Source organism: Alligator sinensis, unplaced genomic scaffold (genome assembly GCF_000455745.1).
Source record: "Alligator sinensis unplaced genomic scaffold, ASM45574v1 scaffold470_1, whole genome shotgun sequence".
Classification (NCBI taxonomy): Eukaryota; Metazoa; Chordata; order Crocodylia; family Alligatoridae; genus Alligator; species Alligator sinensis.
The window spans coordinates 805576-828417 of NW_005842487.1; the positions used below are offsets into that span (position 1 = coordinate 805576).

At 39.8% G+C, this 22842-nt stretch overlaps 2 protein-coding genes across 2 annotated transcripts in view; one reads left to right on the forward strand and one right to left on the reverse strand.

Annotated features, from left to right (window-relative positions):
- ULK4 (unc-51 like kinase 4) overlaps positions 1–17260 on the forward strand; it is a 457838-nt gene extending 440578 nt beyond the window's left edge. The window contains exons 36-37 of the mRNA XM_025212836.1: positions 14105–14193; positions 16487–17260. Coding sequence (XP_025068621.1) covers positions 14105–14193; positions 16487–16592 — 195 coding nt within the window. The 3' untranslated portion in view covers positions 16593–17260. The remainder of the gene's footprint in view (positions 1–14104; positions 14194–16486) is intronic.
- Positions 17261–21493: 4233 nt separating this feature from the next.
- The window catches only part of CTNNB1 (catenin beta 1), a 14312-nt gene continuing 12963 nt past the window's right edge, over positions 21494–22842 (reverse strand). Inside the window, exons 14-15 of the mRNA XM_006031233.3 lie at positions 22595–22816; positions 21494–22324 (exon numbers count right to left, since the gene is read on the reverse strand). Of these exons, the coding sequence (XP_006031295.1) occupies positions 22608–22816 (209 nt within the window). The 3' untranslated portion in view covers positions 21494–22324; positions 22595–22607. The remainder of the gene's footprint in view (positions 22325–22594; positions 22817–22842) is intronic.

Consider the following 22842-nt stretch of genomic DNA (forward strand, 5'->3'; position numbering starts at 1 on the left):
TAGTTCTTTTTTGTTTGTAACAGTTAGGGGGGGGGGGGGGGAACAGTATATTAAAATAGTTTATTTGGCATTAGTATGCACTTCTAACTGGCTATTTCCCCTGCTATAAATGTAGTTTGTATTTATTTTCTATCAATCAAAACTAAATTGAAAAAAAGCACGTCATTCACATCTTGACAGTCGCATCCAAAAGTGATGCTGCTGGTGTCATCACACTCTACTTTTGTACATGATTAAGTCTGACTTTTTACCTCTGTTCAGTTGGAGCCTAAGACTGGAATAGCAGCAGTGTTGTAAGTTAGGAGTAAAGCTCACTGAGCCACGTAGGAGAGATTTGCCACAGGTCTTACCTGCATTACCACTGGATTATGCCAATCATAATGTTCCTTTCTTTTATGAATCATAAATTGCCTCACAAAATACAAAGCAAAAAGCCCACATTTGCACAAAGTAAGTATTTCTGTTCCTCAGTCTATATGAAAGTAATATGCATTTTGAGTCAAACTTTCTCAAAGATAACCAAGCAAAAGTATCAAAGGATAATTTACTATCTACAGCTAGATTTGTGTCAAATTTGAATTACGTGATTAACTTGTCTCAGCAAACATTTCAGAGACAAATAAACAGTGGAATACAAAGCCAGCTAACATGACAGATACAGCAGCTGGACTCATATTTTAGAAGGCTTTCTGTGTTAAATTTGCCCACACTTTTGCATAACAGTCATTAATCCTCTAAATCTTTCTCACTAGACATTGACCTATAGGTTGTTTTTCCATGGTAATCATTAAAACAAAGACATACAGAACAACTTATTTTGTGTCATCAAAGCTACCAAGTGGGAAAGGAGAAAGGGGAATATAGGCTGCCTTCCTGAGAAGATTTTCCTATCCAAGTTAAACATTAACCTTGTATACAGAGGTTTTTCTGCATTGTCCTAGGAACTTCTGCAGATAACATGATTATCTAAAGACAGTATTTCCTCTTATTGTGGGACAATTTCTGCCTTAAAAGCCTTGTCTTTTGAGCTTCCCTTCTCTGTAACTCAATCCCTTTTCACTGAGAAAAAAATTGTAGATATTTACTTAGATTAGAACTGGATGACATCTAATCAAAAATAATTATAGTAAGCTTTGTGAAAGTTGGGATGCACTGAAAGTACATGTGCCAGCTACATTTGTCTCTGATTATAGCATTTTTTGCTTAAGATGATGACAGCAATCAAATTATGAAAATAATTTGCCTCAAAACCATGTATCATAATTTAGCTCAATTTTGCCGAGCTGTGCATAATAAGACAGTTACCTTATGCTAGATTACATGGATAGGAAGAACAGTTTAAATAGAAACTGGGGGTATCTACACAAGACTCTTTACTGCAGAGTTGCCTAATTCACTCTGCAGTAAAGCGTCACTGTCTACACGTATGGAGCTATTAGGCCAGAGTAAACTAATTAACTCTGCCATAGGTTAGTATTACCTGACACAAATACTATCCTATGGCGGAGTTATTTACTTCACTGCAACGCAGTGATGGGGCTGGCTGGGGCATGAGGGTGCTACAGTGTAGGGCCGCCTGCCAGCTAGCCTGGCACGGTAGCACACTGTGCCCCAGCCAAACCCTACACAACACATTGAACCAGGGGGAGCAGCTCCAGACTAGCAGGCTGCCCACCTGGGACCCTGCCAGCTAGGGCTCCACCTCTCCAGCTCAATGTGATGCAGTCCCGGGCACATGTGTAAATGCTGTGCCTGGGAGCAATAAACTCCAGCACAAACTGCACCAGAGTTTATTGTGTTGCACTAGACATGTCCACTGTGTAGTCTACCATTGTTTCCTGACACCATAAAGATATTCTTTCTTGCCTTGTCCCCTCTGTAGCTATCAATGGGCTTGTGGCATTATGAGGAATTTGTCTTTCTGGCCCCATTAATTATGCAATAGCACATACACTCCAGCTGCCTCAGGTTATTTCGAGCTCGAGTAAGGTGTCCTTCTCTGCATGACATCCATATGAAATATCAGGTACTTGGCTTTCTCTTTAAACAAAGTGAAGCTTCACTCTTCCAGGCCTTATTTTATTAACAATACACAGCCGATTGCCATTCTTGTCACTGGGAAGTGCCATCACTTTGGTTTCTGTAGTCCTTGTATCTTTTTCTTCTGCTGGTTGACAGAGGAGTGCGGGGTTGGGAGCTCTGACCTTTCTTTCTCCCCATGACAATAAGAGCCCTGCTTGTATATGTTAGAAGTGGCAGGTGATAAGAAAGAATGAAGATGACTATCCTGTGCTCATTACTGGCTATATAAAGAAAAGAGGGTGATTTATGTTATTTCTTTTTATTGTGAGTTCTTGTAAATCATTTAACCTTGTCTTGGAGTCCTTTTGTTTTTGCAGTTGCAGCAAAGAAGCTGCAGTGTTTACAGTCATTTGTGTCTTGAATATGATTATAAAGGATGGTAAAATGGCATTATGTTGGGGACGGCTGCAGGGGTCTCTGTGTCACACTGAAAACTGCCAGGACCTGGAACTCAGCTAATTGATAAAAGCATAGAAAAGCCACTCATAAGTCTGTTCTTGTCAATCACCAATTGGAACTGTGATAAAATTGACAAAGTACATGTTTGTGGATTGGCAGGGAGTGGGGGGAGAATGGTAGTGGAATCATAAAATTGATATTTGCTGGATGTCACTACAACAGCAAGACACAGAAATAAGATGTGCCATGTGGAATGCTGTAATGATGACATGGAAATTTCAAAGTGACCTTGAGTGAAGGAGAGAGTTAGCTTCTATCTGAAGTCAGATAGAAGGTAAGGCAGGGTGGCACCTTAGAGACTAACTAATTCGGAAATGCAGTACATAAGCATTTGGAGACAACAGCCTTCTTCATCAGATGCATCCCTGCCCTGCCTTTTGAGTGAGAGATGATGTGAGATCTCACATGTGGTGAGACCTCTTCACAAAATATATTCACCAAATATTGTGCAAAGTACTAATATTGGGTGTGGGTGTTTATGGTGGGGGCATGAATGATTAAGATGAAGCTTTAGCAATGTGTTTGAAACCCAGCCCATTGCCCTATTCATTTTGTTGTCCGTGTTACGTCAAGTATTCTGATTAGACAGAGTTTATTTATTTAAATAAATAGTCGATCGCTAAAAATGTATGCATTTCTACCTATCTGGATGCCATTTTTTGTTGTTTGTTTACCAAAGTCTGTTGATGGTAAAGGATTCAATGAAGTCTAATGGGTGATGTTAATTTAGGTTCCTGGAAAAATCAAATCAAAGGCACTTTATCCTGGTTTCATAAAGGAGAAAAGGAATTAAAGACCAGGCTTTATTTCTACTGCTGGAATATTGTGAGTTGATGTTCCAGTAGAGGTTGCCTTTCTTTTCCCATTTGTTCAGAATACATTCACTTTCCAGCACCCCTCGAGGAACTGGCACTGTTCTGGCTTTTGAATAATGGGAGCCTGGTGTGATTGTGAGTAAATATGGGAGCTGGTCCACAAAACAGCATTGTTAGCAATGAGAAATATGCTTTCTTTCCATGTGAACAAATGTTTCCCTCCTGGTGGCACAGTGAGACTGTCTGTCTGATTCTGGAACCTGATATCTTGTTTACATTTGATTCATAATTTCAAGTCAATGCAAATCTCTACAATGATCACAATTGTTTTTGTTGTGCAGCAGTTCTTGCCCTAATTCAGTGCTGCTGTGGGAACAAAAGGACTGCCACTTCATTTGGTGTTTCAGTGCACTGTAATTTTACATGGTGCAGTTCTGTTGAGCTTGCCTTGCTGTGTCATTTGTTGTGCCCATCACTATTACTTCCTTTTGACCTCTTCTCTGTAATTGTGCATGCATGACTGACTGGCTGCTGTAAAGGTACCTAAATGCAACCGGGCTCATTAGAGGAAATGTGAATTAACCAAAATGGTTCTCTCAAAGGTCAGTCAAGACCAACTGACTACCTATTTATTCTTTGCCAGGCAGTAAGAGCCATCTGTCACATGACAATAAGCAAGAGTAGATTTCAGGACTCCATTTGTTTTTATGACAGTTTTTACAATTTTATGGAAATTGGCCCATTACATAAAACATAATTTTCCTCAGAAATTGGTATTTTAGAGACTTTATATCCCTCTTTAGTCATTTACATATTTAGCTGCTTTTACATGGAGCCCAAATATAAAGATGTTAAATAAAAAAAAAAATCTTTAGACTGAAGTTTTGTCCTTTTAACAAAATCCTTGAAGGACTCATATCTGTGTTTGATACTCAGTGAAAACCTCAAGGGCTCCATTTCCGAGTTTTATGTGCCCTTGGAAATGGGGGAATTTACATATATTTCCTATAGAGCCTAGTAAGAGAAACATGTATAATGCTTTAATATTTAGCCTCAAAATCAGAGCCCACTATAATTTTCTAACAAGATTTTATTGCTCTTTTTATACTTTGAATATGTATTTTTCATAATCCTCTTTAATTCTTAACACATCTCATTGTCTTTGTCCTCTCTGCTGGATGGCAAACTTAATATGGTAAATCAAAATACTGCATACAGTTGTATTTCTGGAGTCCTGGGTTCAAACCCACATGAAAATAAACTTTCTGATTTTTCTTCATTTGTAGTGAACTTTAATCAGTAGTACAAAATTACCACATGCACTGCTCCAGATTAGTACTCTGCTCAAGAAAGGCTATAAGGATTCTGTGCATCAGGGCAGCTTAAAATGCACTGGCAGATCCATTTAAGGAAAGCTTGGACAGCACCTACTTGCACTGGGTCCTTCATTATCATGGCTGCTAAATAAACATTTAAAAATGAGAAAAATGGAAATACCTGGAGATGGTTTTCATTGGAAACATCAGATTCCTTGGCAAACAGCAACTGCCCTGCAGTTATAGAGATACACCTGGGTCTCTTCTGTGTGACAGGAATGTCCTCTTTGAGGCTGAAGTCCTTAGGTATTCAAAGGGGGGCTCAATTGGGATCACTTGGTCATTTTCACGTTTTTGTTGTCTGATGATCACTATTTAAAATGTCAACATTTTTCCAACCACTACTACTGAGTAAAATGCAGTTGCAACCACATTTTCCCCCATTGGAAATAAGCAATAATTGTAGCAGTTGTGTAGTTCTGGTGAATGCTGTTATTTCTTTACATATTAATTTGTACTGTGGTAGCACTAATGGATGCTAGTCACAGAGCAGGGTTCTCCTGGGCTAGGCATTGTGCAGGTGCACCAGAAAAAGTCTGTCTCCAGACTAAAGAACTAAGTCTTAAGTATATGAGACAGGGGCACATCAGCTGCCTAACCACTGTCTGTTTATAGGCATCACAGCAAAGGAGAGTTTTGAGAAGGGATTTAAAACATGAAATTGATGTAGCTTTGTGATGTTTCCTTCTCAGTGTTAGGGGCAACATGGAAGAAAGTACATCTTATTTGAAAACATATTGACCTGGGCCATGAAGGTGGACATCACTGCCATAGTAGATGCAAGGTGTAATATTAACATTGTATCAAAGATAATTACATAGAGCAGGGATAGGCCATGAACAGTCCTAAAAGGGAAGAACGTGTGTTTGATGCAGTGGATAAGGGGAGGGATACAAGTTAACATGGTCAGATCTGTGAGAGGAGGCTGTTCTCTTTGCAGCAGCTGTGTGAATGGCTATAAAGGAGACAAAGCAGAGAGACCAAAGATGAGCTGATTGCAGTAGGTGAGACATGAGATTGTGAGGTCCTGAATGAACAATTTAGTGGGGAGCAGGAGAGGACAGGCACATTTTACAGGGCTAATTCAGGAAAAGATAAAAAGATACAGACATGGGTTATGTCTAAAGAGAAGGCTGTGTTCTGGATAACATGCTGGTTATAGGTATGAGCGAGAAGGACAGTGGTGGCTTTATGATAGACTATGGAATTGTATGGATTCTCACAATGTAATAATAGTATGGCTGTTGTGTCATGGTCAGTGAAAGGAAATTACTCTATAACTGTGTTGGGTTAATAGAATTTCCTGTATAACTTGTCCTAATCGTTTTCAGGGATTTAGGAAGAATAACACAATAGGTCTAGGTAAAACAGTTGAAAAGGAGGAAAGCTGTTAGTTTCAAGGACCCTGTCTCCAAGGAGGATGCAGCTTGTTCCCAGAAATGAATGCCTGATTTTAAAGAGATGTAAGTGCCAAAAGTAGTAGCTAGGTACATAGGCATTTTTCAAAAACCCGATAATATCCATTAAAATCACAAAAAGTTAGGAGCATAGGCACTCTTGAAAAACTCAGTAGGTGTCTGTCTGCATCTGTAGGCATCTAAATACCTTCAAAAGTCTGGCTCTTGGAGATCAAAAGAACATGGAAGAGATTTGAGTTTGGGGGGTTTTTTGTGGGGGGGGAAGGGGAGGTTAATGCTTCTCAGGACATGAAGTGGTGGCTGACAGGTTTTACAGTTTCTGTAGAGAAGTCAAAAGAAGTGGGTTGTTCCATATCCAGGGAAGATGAGACATAGAGAAAAGCTACATGTCCATAGTCTGTTTTATTTCTTTTATATATGTTTCCCCTGAAATGGTTTAGTTTTAAAGAATTGGAGACTAGTGTTCATGTTATTACCACTGCCTTGCTCTTGGAGGGTACAGAAAAATTGTGTGAAAAGACTACTAAATGTTGTTTATAGCCCATGTTTAGCTTAAGGTGAAATTGGGACAGCTACTGGAGATGAAAGAAAGAAGAAGAGAAAGGCAGGCTAAGGTTACTGTTCAGACCAAAAGAAACCATTCTGAGAGAGAGAGGTACATTTGTGAGTCATCAGCCAGGAGGTGATAGTTGAAATTTAGTTTGTATATATATGATCATCCAGAAGTGGGGTGCCAAGGATTTGCCTTTCACTATGACATTGCTCTTGGATATTGGGGAGAGGGGGAGGAGGGGGATGTGTGTGTACTTACATACAACTGCACACACGCACAGAGCAGAAGTCTGAAACACTATATGAGAACACCTGTAACCCCTTCAAGACGGTCTGTTATACCATACATTTCTTCTTAAAAGCAGGAAATGTCAGACTCTCTTTGCCAGATGATAACTGCAGTTCACTTGTACAGGATGCAGTTGTTATGGACAGTTGGTTAGATTGGACATAAAAAGATTTCCCTAACCAACTATATTCAATCAAACACTTTTAACTCACTAGTTATAGTGGACAGAAACTGCCATAATAATGGATATTTTCTGGATAATAAAGACATTCATACTTTCCAAAAGAGAGTAGTGAGAATTATCAGGAGAGAGAGCTCCTGATATTTTTCTTTTGCTCAGTAATTACTCTGAAGCTTTGTAAATGGTCTTTTATACTTCAACAAAAGACCCTTACAGTTAACAATCCTGGAACTTTACAAGATATACAGTAACCATGGAGTTCTCCTGAGTGTGTTTATACATGCCGAGGAGAGGATACCTTCAATTTGGAGGGTGCAGAAAGATATCTGAGGTCTGATAGCAACCACAGGTGAGGTGTAGCACTTACTACCACAAACCCTGAAGCTCCTTTGACCACTGAAACGTTAGGAGGCTGCTACCTTTGCAAATTAGCACTGAAAATTGTGTTCAACTCGTAAGAAAGATGTCCACAAGCATATGCATGTAAATACAAACAAGGAAAAGTAGGATGAAATCTTGGTCCCATTGAGGTCAAAAGGAGTATGCCCTTGACTTCATTGGGCAAGTGTGTCTCCCATAAAGAACAAAAAACACGCGAGCTCTTGAATCTGAGTTGTCTGATGTAGGTTTATCATCGCAGATACCTGCTTGTCTTTACAAGTACTTACAAGATCTGAAGGCCATGAAGTCCTTGTAATCTGCATGTGTGAAATACACCTCTATAAAGACGTGTGCCAGAGAACACCTGGAACACTCATACTTTTGTAACTTTTGTTACTTGTTTTTATGGCCCATCAGCGTTGCCCAGACCTGTTCAGTTGAGCTGGCAGTTAGCAGCATAGACGAAACTTGTCAAACCTGCTTTGCTCTTCCCACATGTCTTGCTCTCCAGCTGAAACATTTGCTGTAATAAGAGTAGCAGGAAAATACAATTGCAATGCATCAGAAATATAGTTACCATTTCAGAATGATCTCTCATATTTTGTGTCAACAAGGTGTACATTTGTGAGTCCTATTTGTAAGAGTGTATCCACTGTGTCCGTTCCTTTGTACAATTGTACTAGATTGTAAGAATAGTGATGATTATTTTTTAAATAAACACTAATTGAGCATACCTGTGAATATCCCCTCTGTAGACCTCTATCGGTTCCTGATGTCTCTACCGTCATTTTACAGGTATCACTGGAAAGTTGTGTTTTCCTGATGTTTTAGGTAAATTGAGGCTGCTGATTTTTATTTTTTTTTTGAAGGCTGTAGTAAGAATGATCACAGTATATGGAGTTCTGTTAATCTCATGGTAGAGAAAATAACGAAATATCTATTAAAGAAATATCTGTCGATAAATAGACTATCAGTAGAGATATGTGTTAATATTAGACATCATCTCTGTTGCCCTTAATTCTTAGAGCTGTGAGAGGCTGTTGTGGACTTCAGTGCTGGTAGAACTTAAAAAGAGGAGGAATGGTTTAGTTTGTGCCTGCAGTAACAGCTGCCAAGGGGCTATTGTCCTTGTTAGCTATTGCTGAACACAGTGTAACAGTGTGGGAGGCCAGGCAGGGCAGGTATAACAGGTTATGCTGACTCCAAGGCATCTACAGATTCACTAGGCATAATCCAAAGTTGCCCAGTTCTGGAAGTTTTATGGTCCTTTTGCACTACAGATGCAGTACAAAGGGTTGAATGCCTAGCTCTGCATTTCCAAATATTGACTACATGTAGGCTATTCACATAGAAAAAACTTAACTGTACAGTGAAAGGGGACAGAGCCTTATTGCATATCAGCTCCTCTGTGGTAACTGCCCATGTGCACACTCTTATCTTATGGTATGTGGAAGCTAAGCCACAATAGTTTCATCCTTATCAAAATAGAATAAGGTGGCACATAGGAGCTGTTACTTTGGATCAGCAGGCACATGGTACAACCCTGCCTCTTTTCCACCACACTAAGTTGTTCATATCTCCATATTCAAATCACTGTTATCATAACCTCCACATGCCATCTCTTCCCTGCATGTTTTTTTAATCCATGTTTGTAAATGAACTTTAATTAAGCTAAGCTATTGTGGAGCTGGTATTGTGCATTTGTACTGTACATTTGCATGGTGCTAACACCAATTGATTGGGGCTTTTAGGTAATACTGTAATACAGTTAATAATTATATAAACTTAAGATCTTAAGCTCACATTTGAAGGCGAACTATACAGGCCTAAAGTTACCAGGCAGGATGAAGCTGATAACATTTAGAAACCTTTGAAAATCCGTGCCTAAAGTGCATGTATACAGAGATTTATTTTGAAAAGGGTATTTATATGTATACATAAATAGGGACAAGATCAAGTGGTTCTGACTCTGCTCCATATGCACTGAGTGACATAGTAAATATTACAAATGACATATTATATAACTTAAATTAAAGTAAAGCCTGTGGTGAGTGCAGAACTGAAAAACTTTTACTGAAACTTTGTAATGATAAATATTGTATAGGGCCACAAATATATTACAGCTATTGTACAGAGAAAAAAAGAAAGCTTTGGATTTGTCTTTGCTCCAGCATTAGCTCAAAGTATAAATTGGGTATTGCTTAAGCTCAGCACCCATCCACAGAAATCTCTGCCTCTAGTTAAGCAGAGCCTTGATCGCAAGCTAACTGGGCCATCACAGAACTTGAGTTGACATGGAAATGTTCCTAATGCTAGTCATAGTAATGCAGTGGTGGCACTCTATCATGTGCTGCTAAGGCAATGCAGCTAAAGTGTTTTTTGATGCTTTTGCTGCTCTCAGTCAGGCAGGTTAACACATGAAGGTTAATGTGAGAGTAGACAACATGAGCCAACTAATTCTGCAAAGATGACATGGTTTTTGTTGTATCAGATTTTTTTACGTAGAAAAAATCCATCCCTTTATGGAACTCGAGTGTCAGGCCACACTGGAAAAAGAAAAGCTCAGGGTACATGCACAGAAATGGATGGAAAATGATGCACTTACTCTTTTGTATGCATCTGTACTAATGACTTGTGAAAATCATGCGTTTGATAGCTAAAATGGGTAGACACCAATCCATGTGTGTGGACATTTGTCATACTTGTGAAGGGAATGCTGAGTGGTGCAGTTTAACATGATCCTGAAGGCCTTTCTTTGAAAAAGAAAATCACAAAATACAAATTTTCGGGATCAATTGGCCCCATTTGTTTATCCAGTAAAGCATTTTATATTTCCCCATTTGGGTATAATTTTCCCACACAGACAGAAACTTCCAGTTCACTTAAACCTTCAACGGGGCAAGAAAAAAACACATTCCTTTCCAAATGGAGAGAGAAAATGTCACCCTTCGGTTTAATTGATTTCAAAGTCAGTCATAAATCAAAAATCTACAAGTTGTGACAAATTGAAGACAGCTCAGTGTTGTGAAGCCAGAAACTTTAAAAAAGGAAAATAGCTCCTTATCTTCTCTTCTTGCATAGGGCCAAGCTCAGATTTGAGTCTCAGAAAAAGACAATAGCAAAATCAGACAAAAACAAGTGTGAGTTAAATCAAAAGCCCAACTCCAGTAAGGTCATTCATACTATAATAAAGCTGAAGTTACTTTTTCATTTGATATCTGTTCCTAAATGTTGAATGCACTTACCTGACCAGCTATTGTATCTATTACGAAATAATTAAATTTACATATCAATTATATTGTTCTCTATTACTCATCTTTGCTTAACAGAGTTAAACAAAGGAAATCTGCTGTGTTATTAGCTTAATAAAGAAAAATCTTTTTGAAATTCTTATTAAATTGCAATGAATATACAACTAAATTGAGATTTAATTTTATTTTTTAATTAAGGGAACAGCCATTGATTGTAAGTCATTGAACATGTGCTGTAATCCACCATAACAAAACATCATTGTGACAACAGATCTCTAAACCATTTGTTAGAAACATAAAGGAACCCTTAAAAACATAACTGGTGAAGGCAAGTCACATGGTGATGTAGGGTAAAAGAAAAATATTAAAATGTTTAGAAGTATGTCTAAAATGGTCATGTTTTGATAGTTTTCTATTCTTTGTCTTCCTTATACATGCTATATCATCATGTATAGCCATCTAAAAACCAAACTGGGCAACTAATTCACTATTATAATTTTGTTATTACTATTACAGTACTAATATTGCTATGACTACAACCACTGATAGTATTATTTAAAAATTAAATCAGTCAGCTCGTCAATATTATATGGATATTAGATTTTGCCCTCATTCTTTTAGCTGAAAAGCAATTCCTGAGACTAATCAGTATTTTTCATAACATTTACATTTGAAAGGGTCTAGTATCCGTGTGTCAGCAGGCCTTTGACAACTCATGGCACAGTAAGCTTTGTCAAGCAGTTTAATATAAAAAATAGTTTTTGGGGAAGGCAAATATTTAATACTCATGGCAGTAAGTAGCTCATAGTACTGGCAAAAAAATAAGCAGATGCTATTCAAGTTAACCCGCATGGTTCTGCAAAATTGTCCTGCAACTTCTGCTATTACATGTTCTTCTTCAAGCCAGTGTGTCATGTAAGCTGGACTAATTTCCTGTATGGCAGATTAACGCAGTATTCTGTACGCCATAGATCAAGATTAGATGTGTGAAACTTTGCAAATTTGGCAAACTGGAATTGTGCATGTGCAAATTCTACCATTGGTGTTCACAAGTGGTTTTGCACAAAAACTGAGCATGTGTATTTCACAAGACTCTTTGAAACCTCTTTGAAAATTTGTGTTGCAAATTTTGGTTTAGCCTAGATTGAAATGTCTGCCTTGATACTGTTTTTACTACAATATGGAAAGGAAGCTGTGATAGGTATAAGCTTCCTAGGGAAGAAATAGAGGCATTACTGCATGGGACATTTAAAGCAAGATTGAACAAAGCTAAATAAGATTATGTTGTTTTTGTTCCCTTTGTCATCTGTTCTGCAATTCAGAACACATAACACAAAGCTATTTTCTGGCTAAAGGAAAACAAAGGAAGGATGGATGATTGAACTGTAAAATGAGGGGATCTTGCATAAGCTTCAAAAAAGGGAGAAAGGCTGAATGGTCTTAAACAGAACTTGATCACTGACTTGTACTTAGGCAATGGATTTACTTAGGAGAGTTATTTTTCTTTTTTCTCCTCAATATGTAAGAAAACTTGTTATTTAGTACAAGAAGGACCCTGTTCTTTGTCTTTGGATGTTTTGATTACAGATGCAGTGACACTGTTGTAGTAGAGTAGGATCACTGTTGACACAAATTAAGGCATGATGGCAGCAGTAAATATAGCTTTGCTGCAGCTTTAAAGAGATGACTTTGAAGCCAAATCAGTATGCCTGATCAATGTTAATAGGACCAGCTATGAGATCTTATAGTCTGTAGTTCCCTGCCAATTTTAGGATTAAAATCTGTGATTTCAAGCATTATCTTCTGAGTCATTTAACTAATCAGGCACCCAACGTTAAATGTTTGTACTTCTTTCCTTTCCTTCTCCTTTCTGGCCAAGATTTTGGTCACCTTTGCAGGTGGCAGTCTATATTTAGATCTGTCTGACACTTTCCTGGGCGTTAGAAGGAAACTGATAGTAGAGCTCCTTAAGCAATTTACCAGATATTCAATGCCTGCCATACAAATTATATAATTCCATGTCACAGTAACCTTGACCTTCCCGCCAGCATGATTGACATGTCAGGAAATGGGCAGCTTCTTGCAGTTACCTTGAATAGAAAAAGTTATACCCTTAAGATGGGAGACCGGTCATTCTAGCTTACTGCGATGAAACTGGTAGAGCACTGCAAGGTCAGCTAGTCCAACACAGGAAATGATGCAGACCCTTCTTCTTGTTTTACCTGCCATATAGACAGTAAGGCCCCCTCTACACATTACAGGTATTGCACAGTTACCTTAAGACCAGTTGCACAGGCAAAGTAGCTATCGCACAATAAAAAGCTCCAACCAGCTATGAAGTTAGACCTCAAAAATGTACTAACTTTATAGCTGGTTGCTATCCAGTTTCAATTTGTAAGTGTAGCAGGGTCTAGGGGTTTCATGCATCCCCGAGCCCTAGGGATTGAGGCAGCTGCGATTCTCCAAGCCTGGGAGATCGTGGCTACGATCCGTCCCTCTTTGAGCCTGGGAGATCATGGGACACCCCTGTGGCTGGGAGCTCCTCAACTTCCAGCTTGCTTCTTGTGCAAGGGGAGTCCGAGATCAGGCTCCCCCTGCACCAGCAATAAAATGCGATGGGATCTATTTAATGCATGATACCACAGTTACATCTCATGTCATGGACATGTGGCATGGCAGGATGAGTGGTTGTATGGATTGTGCATTAAATCCTATCACACCTTTACCTGCACTTGTAGAGGGGGCCTTAGGCAGGCATGTCACTGTGCACAGCATGCAAAGTTTCCAATGTGTAATAAGTGGTAGTGATTCCACATGGAAGGAGAACCTTTCTGATAGTTGCCATGATTTTTAACCAGCTGCCTCTTGCCCATAAGCAAATCCAGCATGTTATAATATAGATAACTAACCTGAACGCAGGCTGACAAGATCAAAATGATTTTGTGTTGAAAACTCCCCTGAAGTTCGAAATAAATGGATATAATATTAGTTGCAGCGATAATAAATATGAAAAGCAATTGCTCAGGGTTGGTGGACTGTAATCTGTGAATGATCTCACACGCAGGGATACCGAACAAAAATAAATCATGTACATGAAAGCAAGCTGCTCTAGATGGTCTGTGCCTAAAATCCGGTCTCGTTCAGCAAGGGGTTTTCTCTTGTTGTTGCCTCTTTAACGTCACATTCCAGTTAACATTGTAACAATTTGCTGTAACTTGTTTGCCTCCCCCACCTCACTAAAAATGACACACAAGAATTTCTTCCTAAGCCTTTGAAAACCTTCCTTTCTTTTCATTCCAGATAACTTCAAACGAGAAGCACTGTGAGAGCTTGAAGAATGATGGAGATATTCTTATCCATGCTCTCGGGGGACTGGCCCAAACTGCCAGGTGAGTTCCCTCGGGCTTTCAGGAATTTCCAGGGCCGAGATCTCCCCTCCCCTTTAGTCTGAAATGGCCTTCTCATATAATCACCTCATGCACTACAAGCCTCTCGTGTTACCACCCCTCGCCTCTCAGACACTGCTGTCCTCAACACTCCTTTTATTCAAAGCTTTCTAGCTTTTCTGTTGCTGTTGTTGCGGTGTGCTTTGATCCCCAGATGCAGCAGGCCATAGCTATGTGACACAATCTGTTGGGCTTTTGGGGTTTTTTTGTTTTTTAATGGCTCACCTCTTCATAACCAGATACTGCTCTATTGTTCCCTGGTACAGTGTGCTGGCAGCAAAACATAACTTTTGTGCCCTGCCTCACAATAATGGGGTCTGTAAAAGCACAAACTTTTTGCATGTGCATTTGAGAAAGATGAGAAATATCCTACTTCTCAGAATGCCTCATGTCTTTTCAGGTAAGGTTACAAAACTGAGGTCCTGACCACTTCTGAAATGCTTGGGCGTCAAGTGTGAGAACAGAGCTGTTAATCCCAGTGGCCTGGGCGAATTCCAGCCCAGGTTATGACGCTCTCCCTACTTAATTCCCCTTGCACACTCAGCAGATAGTGACTGCTCTCTGCCATTCTTAAAATATTGTGTCATGGGCTGATAAGCTGTATTTCTGTGCAGAATGAGATATACTTTGTAGGCAAGTCATAGAGGTCACGAGCCAGTTATTTTTTTAATGCTTTGGTTAATCTTTCTAGTGCCCTTTTGCACATGCAAGTGTAGGTTTTGTGTGAGTTAATTGCATGGCCTGGTCTAAGCACAAGTTCTGAAAATGGTCCTTATGCACTATTGCAGAATGCATTGTATTTTTTGTAGGGGAGGGTTTTGAGAGGGTGTACTAAACAGCGCAATTATGGAGAAGGTGAAAATCAGTTAGTTGTGGGGTGCAGATGGGCATAGGGTTAGAGATGGTGTGGCAAGGGAAATGGTTGCAGAGAGCTAATGGAGCTTACCTTATATCAACTTGGAAAAGCCGTTACCCCTCTTTTCCATGCAGCTGCTCTGTTGCAATTTCCTCTATATCAAACTACATTATTAGACCGTAGTAATAGATCTCCTTGCAGCTCGCCTTAAGATAGGGAGAAAAATATACACTAACAGATTTTTGTTTCCTCTTTTTCTACAATTCAGTTCCAGTTTTTGTTGTAGTGCTGATTTTAATTACACTCAGGAGAAGCCTGGCAGGTTTAAATAGATTGAAAGCTGAGCTATACGTGCTTTCCTGTTGCCTTGAAGAAGCTACATGAAGCAGCATTGCTCAACCAGTCAGGACAAATCATTTGGGAGCAACATAGAATTCATCACGTGTTAACTGTTCTGAACTAGCTTTGTACTTCCCAATTTGTCCAGTTTGCTGTTTTCCAGTGAAGACAGTTGCCAAGACTATGAGCTGAATTAGTTTCAGAAAAGATGTTCAAATAATTTAAGGTTTCTGGTTTACACTGCTGCTCAGTAAGAAACTCCTGGACCAGCATTTTGGACTTTGTGACTGTACACATTGTTCACCAAAAACAGAGCATTCAATTGATAAATATCCCACACAGAAGCCAAGGCATCAATGAATCAGTGTGCTAACACACTTTTATAGAGCTAGAATAACTGAAGGGCAGGGTAGCCCATAGTAACAGTTTCACTGGGCCAGCCCTGACACTTCCCAATTCTGGGAAAAGTAAATGTTACCCAGCATGAAAAACAGACAAAATAAGTGTGGGGATGCTGGAAGATGGTTAGCATAGACAATAAGGCTTAGCATAGACAATAGGGCTAGAGAAGCACTGTACTTGCTGATAAAGGCAATGAATTGGTCTGAAAAACATAACTGCGTGTAGCAGGGGCAGTTAGTCCTTCCCATGGAAGGAAAGAAAATAGACATCAGCAGAGCAGCCTCTGGATTCGGACACACATTTGAAGATGTGTGTAAAGGAGACAAAAGATATGAGACTTTTTTTCCCAAATAAACTACTGAAATATAATTATTACATTTTCCCTTTCACACAGTGGGACTCATCAGGGAAGAAATTATGGTAAACATGAACTTAAGGGCTCACATGTGACTTGCTGTACGTTGAAAAAAACAGTATAATCTTGCTACTGCGTAGCAGAAAAATGGTGTATAAAGGAGTTACCCAAAGTGGCCGCCACCCTCAGATGAGTCTCCAGTGTGGAGCAACTGCAGAATTTAGATCTGATGTTTTACCTGAAAGATTTCTAAGAAGTGTTACTGTTTTTCTTTTCTTCCCTAGCTCCCATGCCGATATTGCTGTTGCTTCCCTGGCTTTTGAAATTCTCAGAACAGTTGGACACGAAAAGATCAAGGCTACCAGATCAAACATCACTCCACAGACCTGACTGAAACCAAAAGACATTTGTGCTGGTCCATTCCTTGCACTTGATTTAGGATGGCTGCAGATGAGTAGAGTAGTCCTAATTCAATCAGCAAAACTGTGTGGGCACATGCATACTTATGTTTGCTTTCTTCTCTACTTAAAAATACGGGAGAAGTGGAGAAAAAGCGATAATTTGTCTGTTGCTCTGTTGAACTTAATTCAGTACCTTCTTAGTTTAACCAAAAGTGCTTGGCAGTTGTATTTTGAAAAACACAAATTAGAAAAATGCAGATACGTACAGTAGGGGAGAACTGTTCGTTTCATCCAAACCATGATACATTTCCATACAAAATGGTTGATCAGAAATAGAATGTTTTCTCGTTGAGAGAAACTGGAGAAATTACATTTTTCTGAGTAGGACAGTGACTTTTGCATGTGGAATGATTTCTGAAGCGCTTTGCCAATGTTAATGACGCAGTCCTGGCCACGCTGCAGGGAGGTGGCATCATCCCCTTGCACAGATGAGAAAACAAGCTCAGAGTGGGAGTGATTTCCTAGCATCTTACAGAAAGTCTGGGACACAGGCAGTAGAACCAAGATCTTCTGTCATGTAGTTAAAAGGCCATTTGCAAAACCAGAGAAAGCGTTCTAGTTGAAGTACAATAAATGCCTTCATTCATACTTCCCTGTTCCAGTGAGTTTTGGTTAACAAGTGCCATATGCACAAACCAACCTGTGGCAATTCTTAGAACAATTTTAACACATTTCAAAAACTTGGCAGTTCTGTTACAAGAACATTTCATCCATGGGGAAAATAAAGCGACTTTGACAAGGAAGCTTTCAAATTGGGGCAGAGCAAACGGCCTGTTGTAGCTATTGTTTGACCTTTCTCCCTCAACTATGCTCCCCTACATAAATCTGCAGTCATGTTCCACTTAGTCTGGCAGAAAGCAGGGCAGGGTGGCACCTTTTGTAGGCAACAGCCTACTTTGTCAGATGCTACTTTATCATAGCCCCTGACAAAGCAAGCTGTTGCCTATACAAGCTTATGCCTCCGAACCAGCTAGTCTCTAAGGGCACCGGGGTGCCTAGGGGGGTGTTTTAATTAGAGCAGCTGTCAGGAGCCACTCTGATTAAAACACCCACGGCGTCTCATGTATTCAGCGTCCTCACTCAACGAGCTTTAGTTAAAGCGCCCCCCACCAACATTTTGAAACTGGATGCTGAATACACAAGACGCTGCAGCACACTGGATGGGATGAATCGAGTCTGCGCCAACGCCACCTAACCAGACTCTGTCAAAGTACTGTAAGGTGCCACCCTGCTCTGCCTTCAAACTAACTGCTTTTGATACTGGCTAACTAGTTTGATGCTCCTGCCACAGCAGCGGTTGTTCCATTATCTGGTTAGCACTATCATCACGATAAGGTGAAATGCCCAATCAAACTGCAAAACGAAAGTTTCAACTGCAGGACAGCTACAGAATTTAGTTGAACCGTTTAAGCTTTCTAGTAACTGCTTACTAGCTCCCATGATAATGGACTGAATCTGCAAAGCAAGTGAGGTGCCTAGCTGTTACCTTAAGTCCCAAGGTAAGTCTAACATTTAGGTGCTACTGTGATCTTCACACCCCTCAGTGCTGTCTTGCCCTGTAGGCATGGGAAATCCCTAGGTGTGGAGTTTCTGCCAGTAGATAAGCACAGCTTCTGCCACTGCATCCTGGTGCCATCAAGCTTTTGGAGCCCTAGCGTACACTTGAGCCTTGGTACGTGGGAACTTGGTGCCTAACTTGAGACTGAGTACACCACGAGACAGCAGGCTGCTTAAGTCCCTCTGTGGACATAGCTCATTAATCTTTGGGCTTTGAACATCTCATCAGTCACTGACAGATGAGTGCTAGCAGAACAAGTATTGCCCTCCCTAAAATAACATTTTTTAAACACAGACAAGCCTGGTTAAGATGCATGACATGGATTTATTTGCTAGTTCAGTGACAGGCAGGCTCGCTCGCTCTCTGTCTCTTCATAGGGCCTTGTTAGCAGGCTGAATGAAGCACTAGCCACATTTCAGCACTAGTTTCCAGTAAAGGAAATTTCCTGTAAGTGACCAAATACTTCATAAGCCCTTGTGCGGTATTCACTTCACTTCGAGCTATTAACACGCAGGAGTTCCTCTCCATTCCAGGATAGGGTAGTGAAAGCACTCTGTAACCTTGACCACTTGTTCTAAACAACAGGTATCCCTTTGCTCAAAGAATTTCAGGACTTGCTGGTTTCATTAAATGCACAGAGTTTGAAACCCTGAAGCTACTCAATGAAATGTTACAGGTAGGCGCTTAAGCCAGTGTACATTCCCTTGCCAGATTCCCATTTATATTCAGTCTATTTGGTCTCGGGTAGAAGTCTTTTTTTACCGACTGAACATAGTAACCTTGTGGTAAAGTATTTGCATGAGCTTTCAACCTTTTAGTATTGCACATTTTTTGAAAGGTCCTAGATAAAGGGTTAGTTTCAAACCATCTAGTGCTATTTTACAGTAGCAGCAAAGGAGGAAAGATGATCTGGAGGAGGTAAGCTGTTAAGCCATTGGAGTTCTTCCTACACTGTTCTGGCATTATCCTGAAATGATGCAGTACTTTATACAGTCTGATGCCCTGAGAAAGGAGGAGTCTCCATTTTATGTTAACTAGTTCTTTGTTTCTTAAGATGGCAGCTGTACATCCCATTAAGTTGTTTGCATTTCCATAGTGCCTGTAAGTCTACTGATAAAATAATCCATCTTCATTAAATATGAAAAGCAATGGGTACCCAAGCTTTGTAACCCACAGCCTCCACAGCTCAAAGTAATGGAATCTGTGACTCGAGATATACCTATCTTCTATGTATATATAAGGTCATTGCTAGGTTGTGTGTTAAAATGCAACCTTGAGTGAAATGCTGTGGTATCTGCATTAGATAGGTGAGCCCTAGGGAGTGCTGGAGGTAAGTGTCTTAACTGATAAGACTGTAAATGTCTGATACCTTAATTCATTTCCATACTTTTAAGTTTTGGATGAAGCAGGTATGTCCTAATCCAGCATTAACAATCAGTGTATGTTTCTTTCTTTAGTTGCCTAGCCTAGAGCCATATTGTTTTAGCATAGTTCAGTAGTTAACACCCCAAAATAATATGGAATATCACTTTTCTGGGAAACATGAAATTATGCTCTTAGTTTTTGAAAGGCTGCACTATGCCTTAATAAAATCCTTTAAAAACTTTTCTTCCTACTTAAAACTTGGAAGTTAAGTTGATCAAGACTTCATATTTACTAGTCACGCCTGTTAGAAGAAAACTGAGTAAGTCATGTCAGTCACAGAGATGAAAAGCTATAGCAACCAGGTGTACAGCTACATTTAATCAGGTTTGTCTACTGTGTCCCTTCCTTTCTAGCACATGGGGCATGTTGAAGTGACAGCAAACATTTCTGGATACTTCACATTCAATCCCAAGTGTCAGCAGAAGTTACAGGCCCAAACCCTTACAGACTGTCAAATATCTGCCAGAATTGCATCTGCTATAGCCAGGATGCTCCTTCATTGGTCAGGTCATATTTTTGCTTGTCAAGAGTGCAAAACATACTGTGGTCCAAATCAAAAATCTGTGAAGTGGCTAATTCTAGCTGCTTTGCTGTGAAGCCAACTCAAGCTAGAGGTGTCATTGCTAGTCAGTTTGCATTTCAGGTACCAACACCCTCTTTGCCCGCTTAAGTATGCTATTTACAAATCAGGAATCCAGTATTTGATCCCTGGTTCTGGATGACAATTGTGGTTACTCTCTTTATAAACAAGGCAGCAGGGTAAACATAGGCTAGGTTTGGGATTGGATATTGCACAAATACATTTAACTTGCATTTTTCCATAACATGGCTGAAATCAAAGAGGTAGGAGGAAACATGAAACAGTCACTATCTTACAACTGACCTTTCATCACAAAGCTGTAATGGATTAGATAGGCAAGTAGATGCAGATCACAAGAGGTGCAATTCTCAGATGTGCTCCCCACCCCTTACAGCTCAGGGAGTTTTGTTTAGTCTGAAACTAATTTCAGTGGGGAAACTTGTTGTAGGTGTTCTATCTTTCACCCAAGGTACACTCCCATCCCCATGAGGGCTCTAGTATCTGCTTCAAAGCAGTAGCTGGCCTTACAGAGGAGTGATCTCATGTAGAAAGGTGATCTGCATAAGCCATTTACAGAATCAGCTCATGCAGTACAAGAGGCACAAGACTTGTTTTAGAGTTCTGTACACCCATAGGACAAGGCAAATGGAAAAACTCTTGAAAGGAATTTCAGAGCATCTTACTGAACTGTACTTGTAAATTCTTCAGTGCATCTGAATTAGAGCCTAAAACCACTCTTGTAAAATCAGAAGATCACCAACATGGACTGCAAGAGTGCTGCAGAACAAGATAGTGCCAAGCCAGAGTCTTTGTGACTGGGTGCTTGCACCTGTTAAAACAAATGCTTTATACTGCAGACGAAGCAGGAGCGAGACATGCTGCCTGAAGTAAGGTGTATAGTTGATTGCCATGCTCGGAACATAGAACTGGTTCAGGGATTTGGCCAACAAGGTATGAACAAATTTCAAACTTTTTATACTTTGCTCCAGTACCCAAGAGCAGAAGAACTCAGTACTAAAATACTGCCAGCATTTGCAACAGGGAAGACTGACTCATGTTCAGAACTACAGCATGCAGAAGTGAAGATGAGACTACCATTAGGAGGGTTTTTTTCTTTGCCATTTCAGCTGTTTTGGGAACATCCATACTTCTGACCAACCACTTCTTTAATTGTCAGACTAGAAGGGACTTTTCTCTGCAACTATGCTTTTTGTATATGTAGCTACACAAAGCTGGGTTTGCAAAAATCAGACCACCACTACAGCAGTGAATTAAAAGTTTACTTTAATTCTGAACCATTTTTATAACTGCATTTTTCATGAAGCATCTGTATCACAGCAGGCTACAATAACTTTGGGATAAAAGGCAACTGGTAAACTGTCCAATACAAGGTTCCAAATAAACAGTTCTTACTGGCCCCTACCCAGACATATCCCAGTAAAGTTTTTGATCAAAAACATGAAATAGATCCACCTGCTTATTTTAAGCATATTAAAAAGGAAACTAATTGGACCATTTCTATGTGTCTAATTTTTTTTTTTTATACAAAAAGGCTACACAATGTTACACTTTTATTCAGAATACAATTAGAGCGATTATGAATTAGTGTTCTACACCATTACTTGATCCTTAAAAATTAGAAACTGCTGTAGCGTATTCACTATAACTTAACACTACAAGAGACTAAAAAAAAAAAAAAAAGAAAAAAAGAAACAAAAGAAACGAAAAGCTCCCTAAACAACAATTACTGCAAAAAGAAAGGCTACTCAAAAGCAAGCAAGGTCAGTACCATTACAGAGATTAAAAAAAAACAAAAAAAAATTATAAAGTTTTTAACAAGCAAGGCTAGGGTTTGATAAATTCCATCTTGCAATTCATTCTTGTGCATTCCTTGTTTCTTGAGTCACTCCCAAAATCCATTTTGTATTATTACTCCTCGACCAAAAAGGACCAGAACAAAAAGTTTACTTCAATTGTTCCCATAGGAAACTCAGCTTGGTTAGTGTGTCAGGCACTTTCTGAGATACTAGCCCACCCCTCGAGCCCTCTCAGCAACTCTACAGGCCAATCACAATGCAAGTTCATTCAGACGATACAGCTGTGTAGGAAGAAGAAGAAGAAAAAGAAAAAAAAGTGTCAGTGTTTTCAAACTAGGGTGGGTTACTTGAACATGTTAAGACTGCGTGAAGCTGGAGCACAAACAGGGCATCGTTAATAATTATGTCCACACTTCATATCAGGAGTCACAAAAAGTAGGAGCTTCAGATATTCCATTTGATGTTTTGACAAATCCACATAAGCCATTCCCTCCCTGCCACCCAAGTTCTCAATTTGGTAGGTAGATTGCTTTAAGTTTTGAGCGTCTTACCTAAAAGGATGATTTACAGGTCAGTATCGAACCAGGCCAACTGATTACTGTCACCTGGAGGCAGCCCATCCATAAGGTCCTGGGCATGTCCCAGATCTGGCAGCCCATCAACTGGGTAGTCAGCACCAGGGTGGTGGCCACCCATTTCATGCTCCATCATAGGGTCCATACCCAAGGCATCCTGACCATATCCGCCAGAGTGGAAAGAACGGTAGCTAGGATCTAAGAGTTAAGGGTGGCAGAGGGGG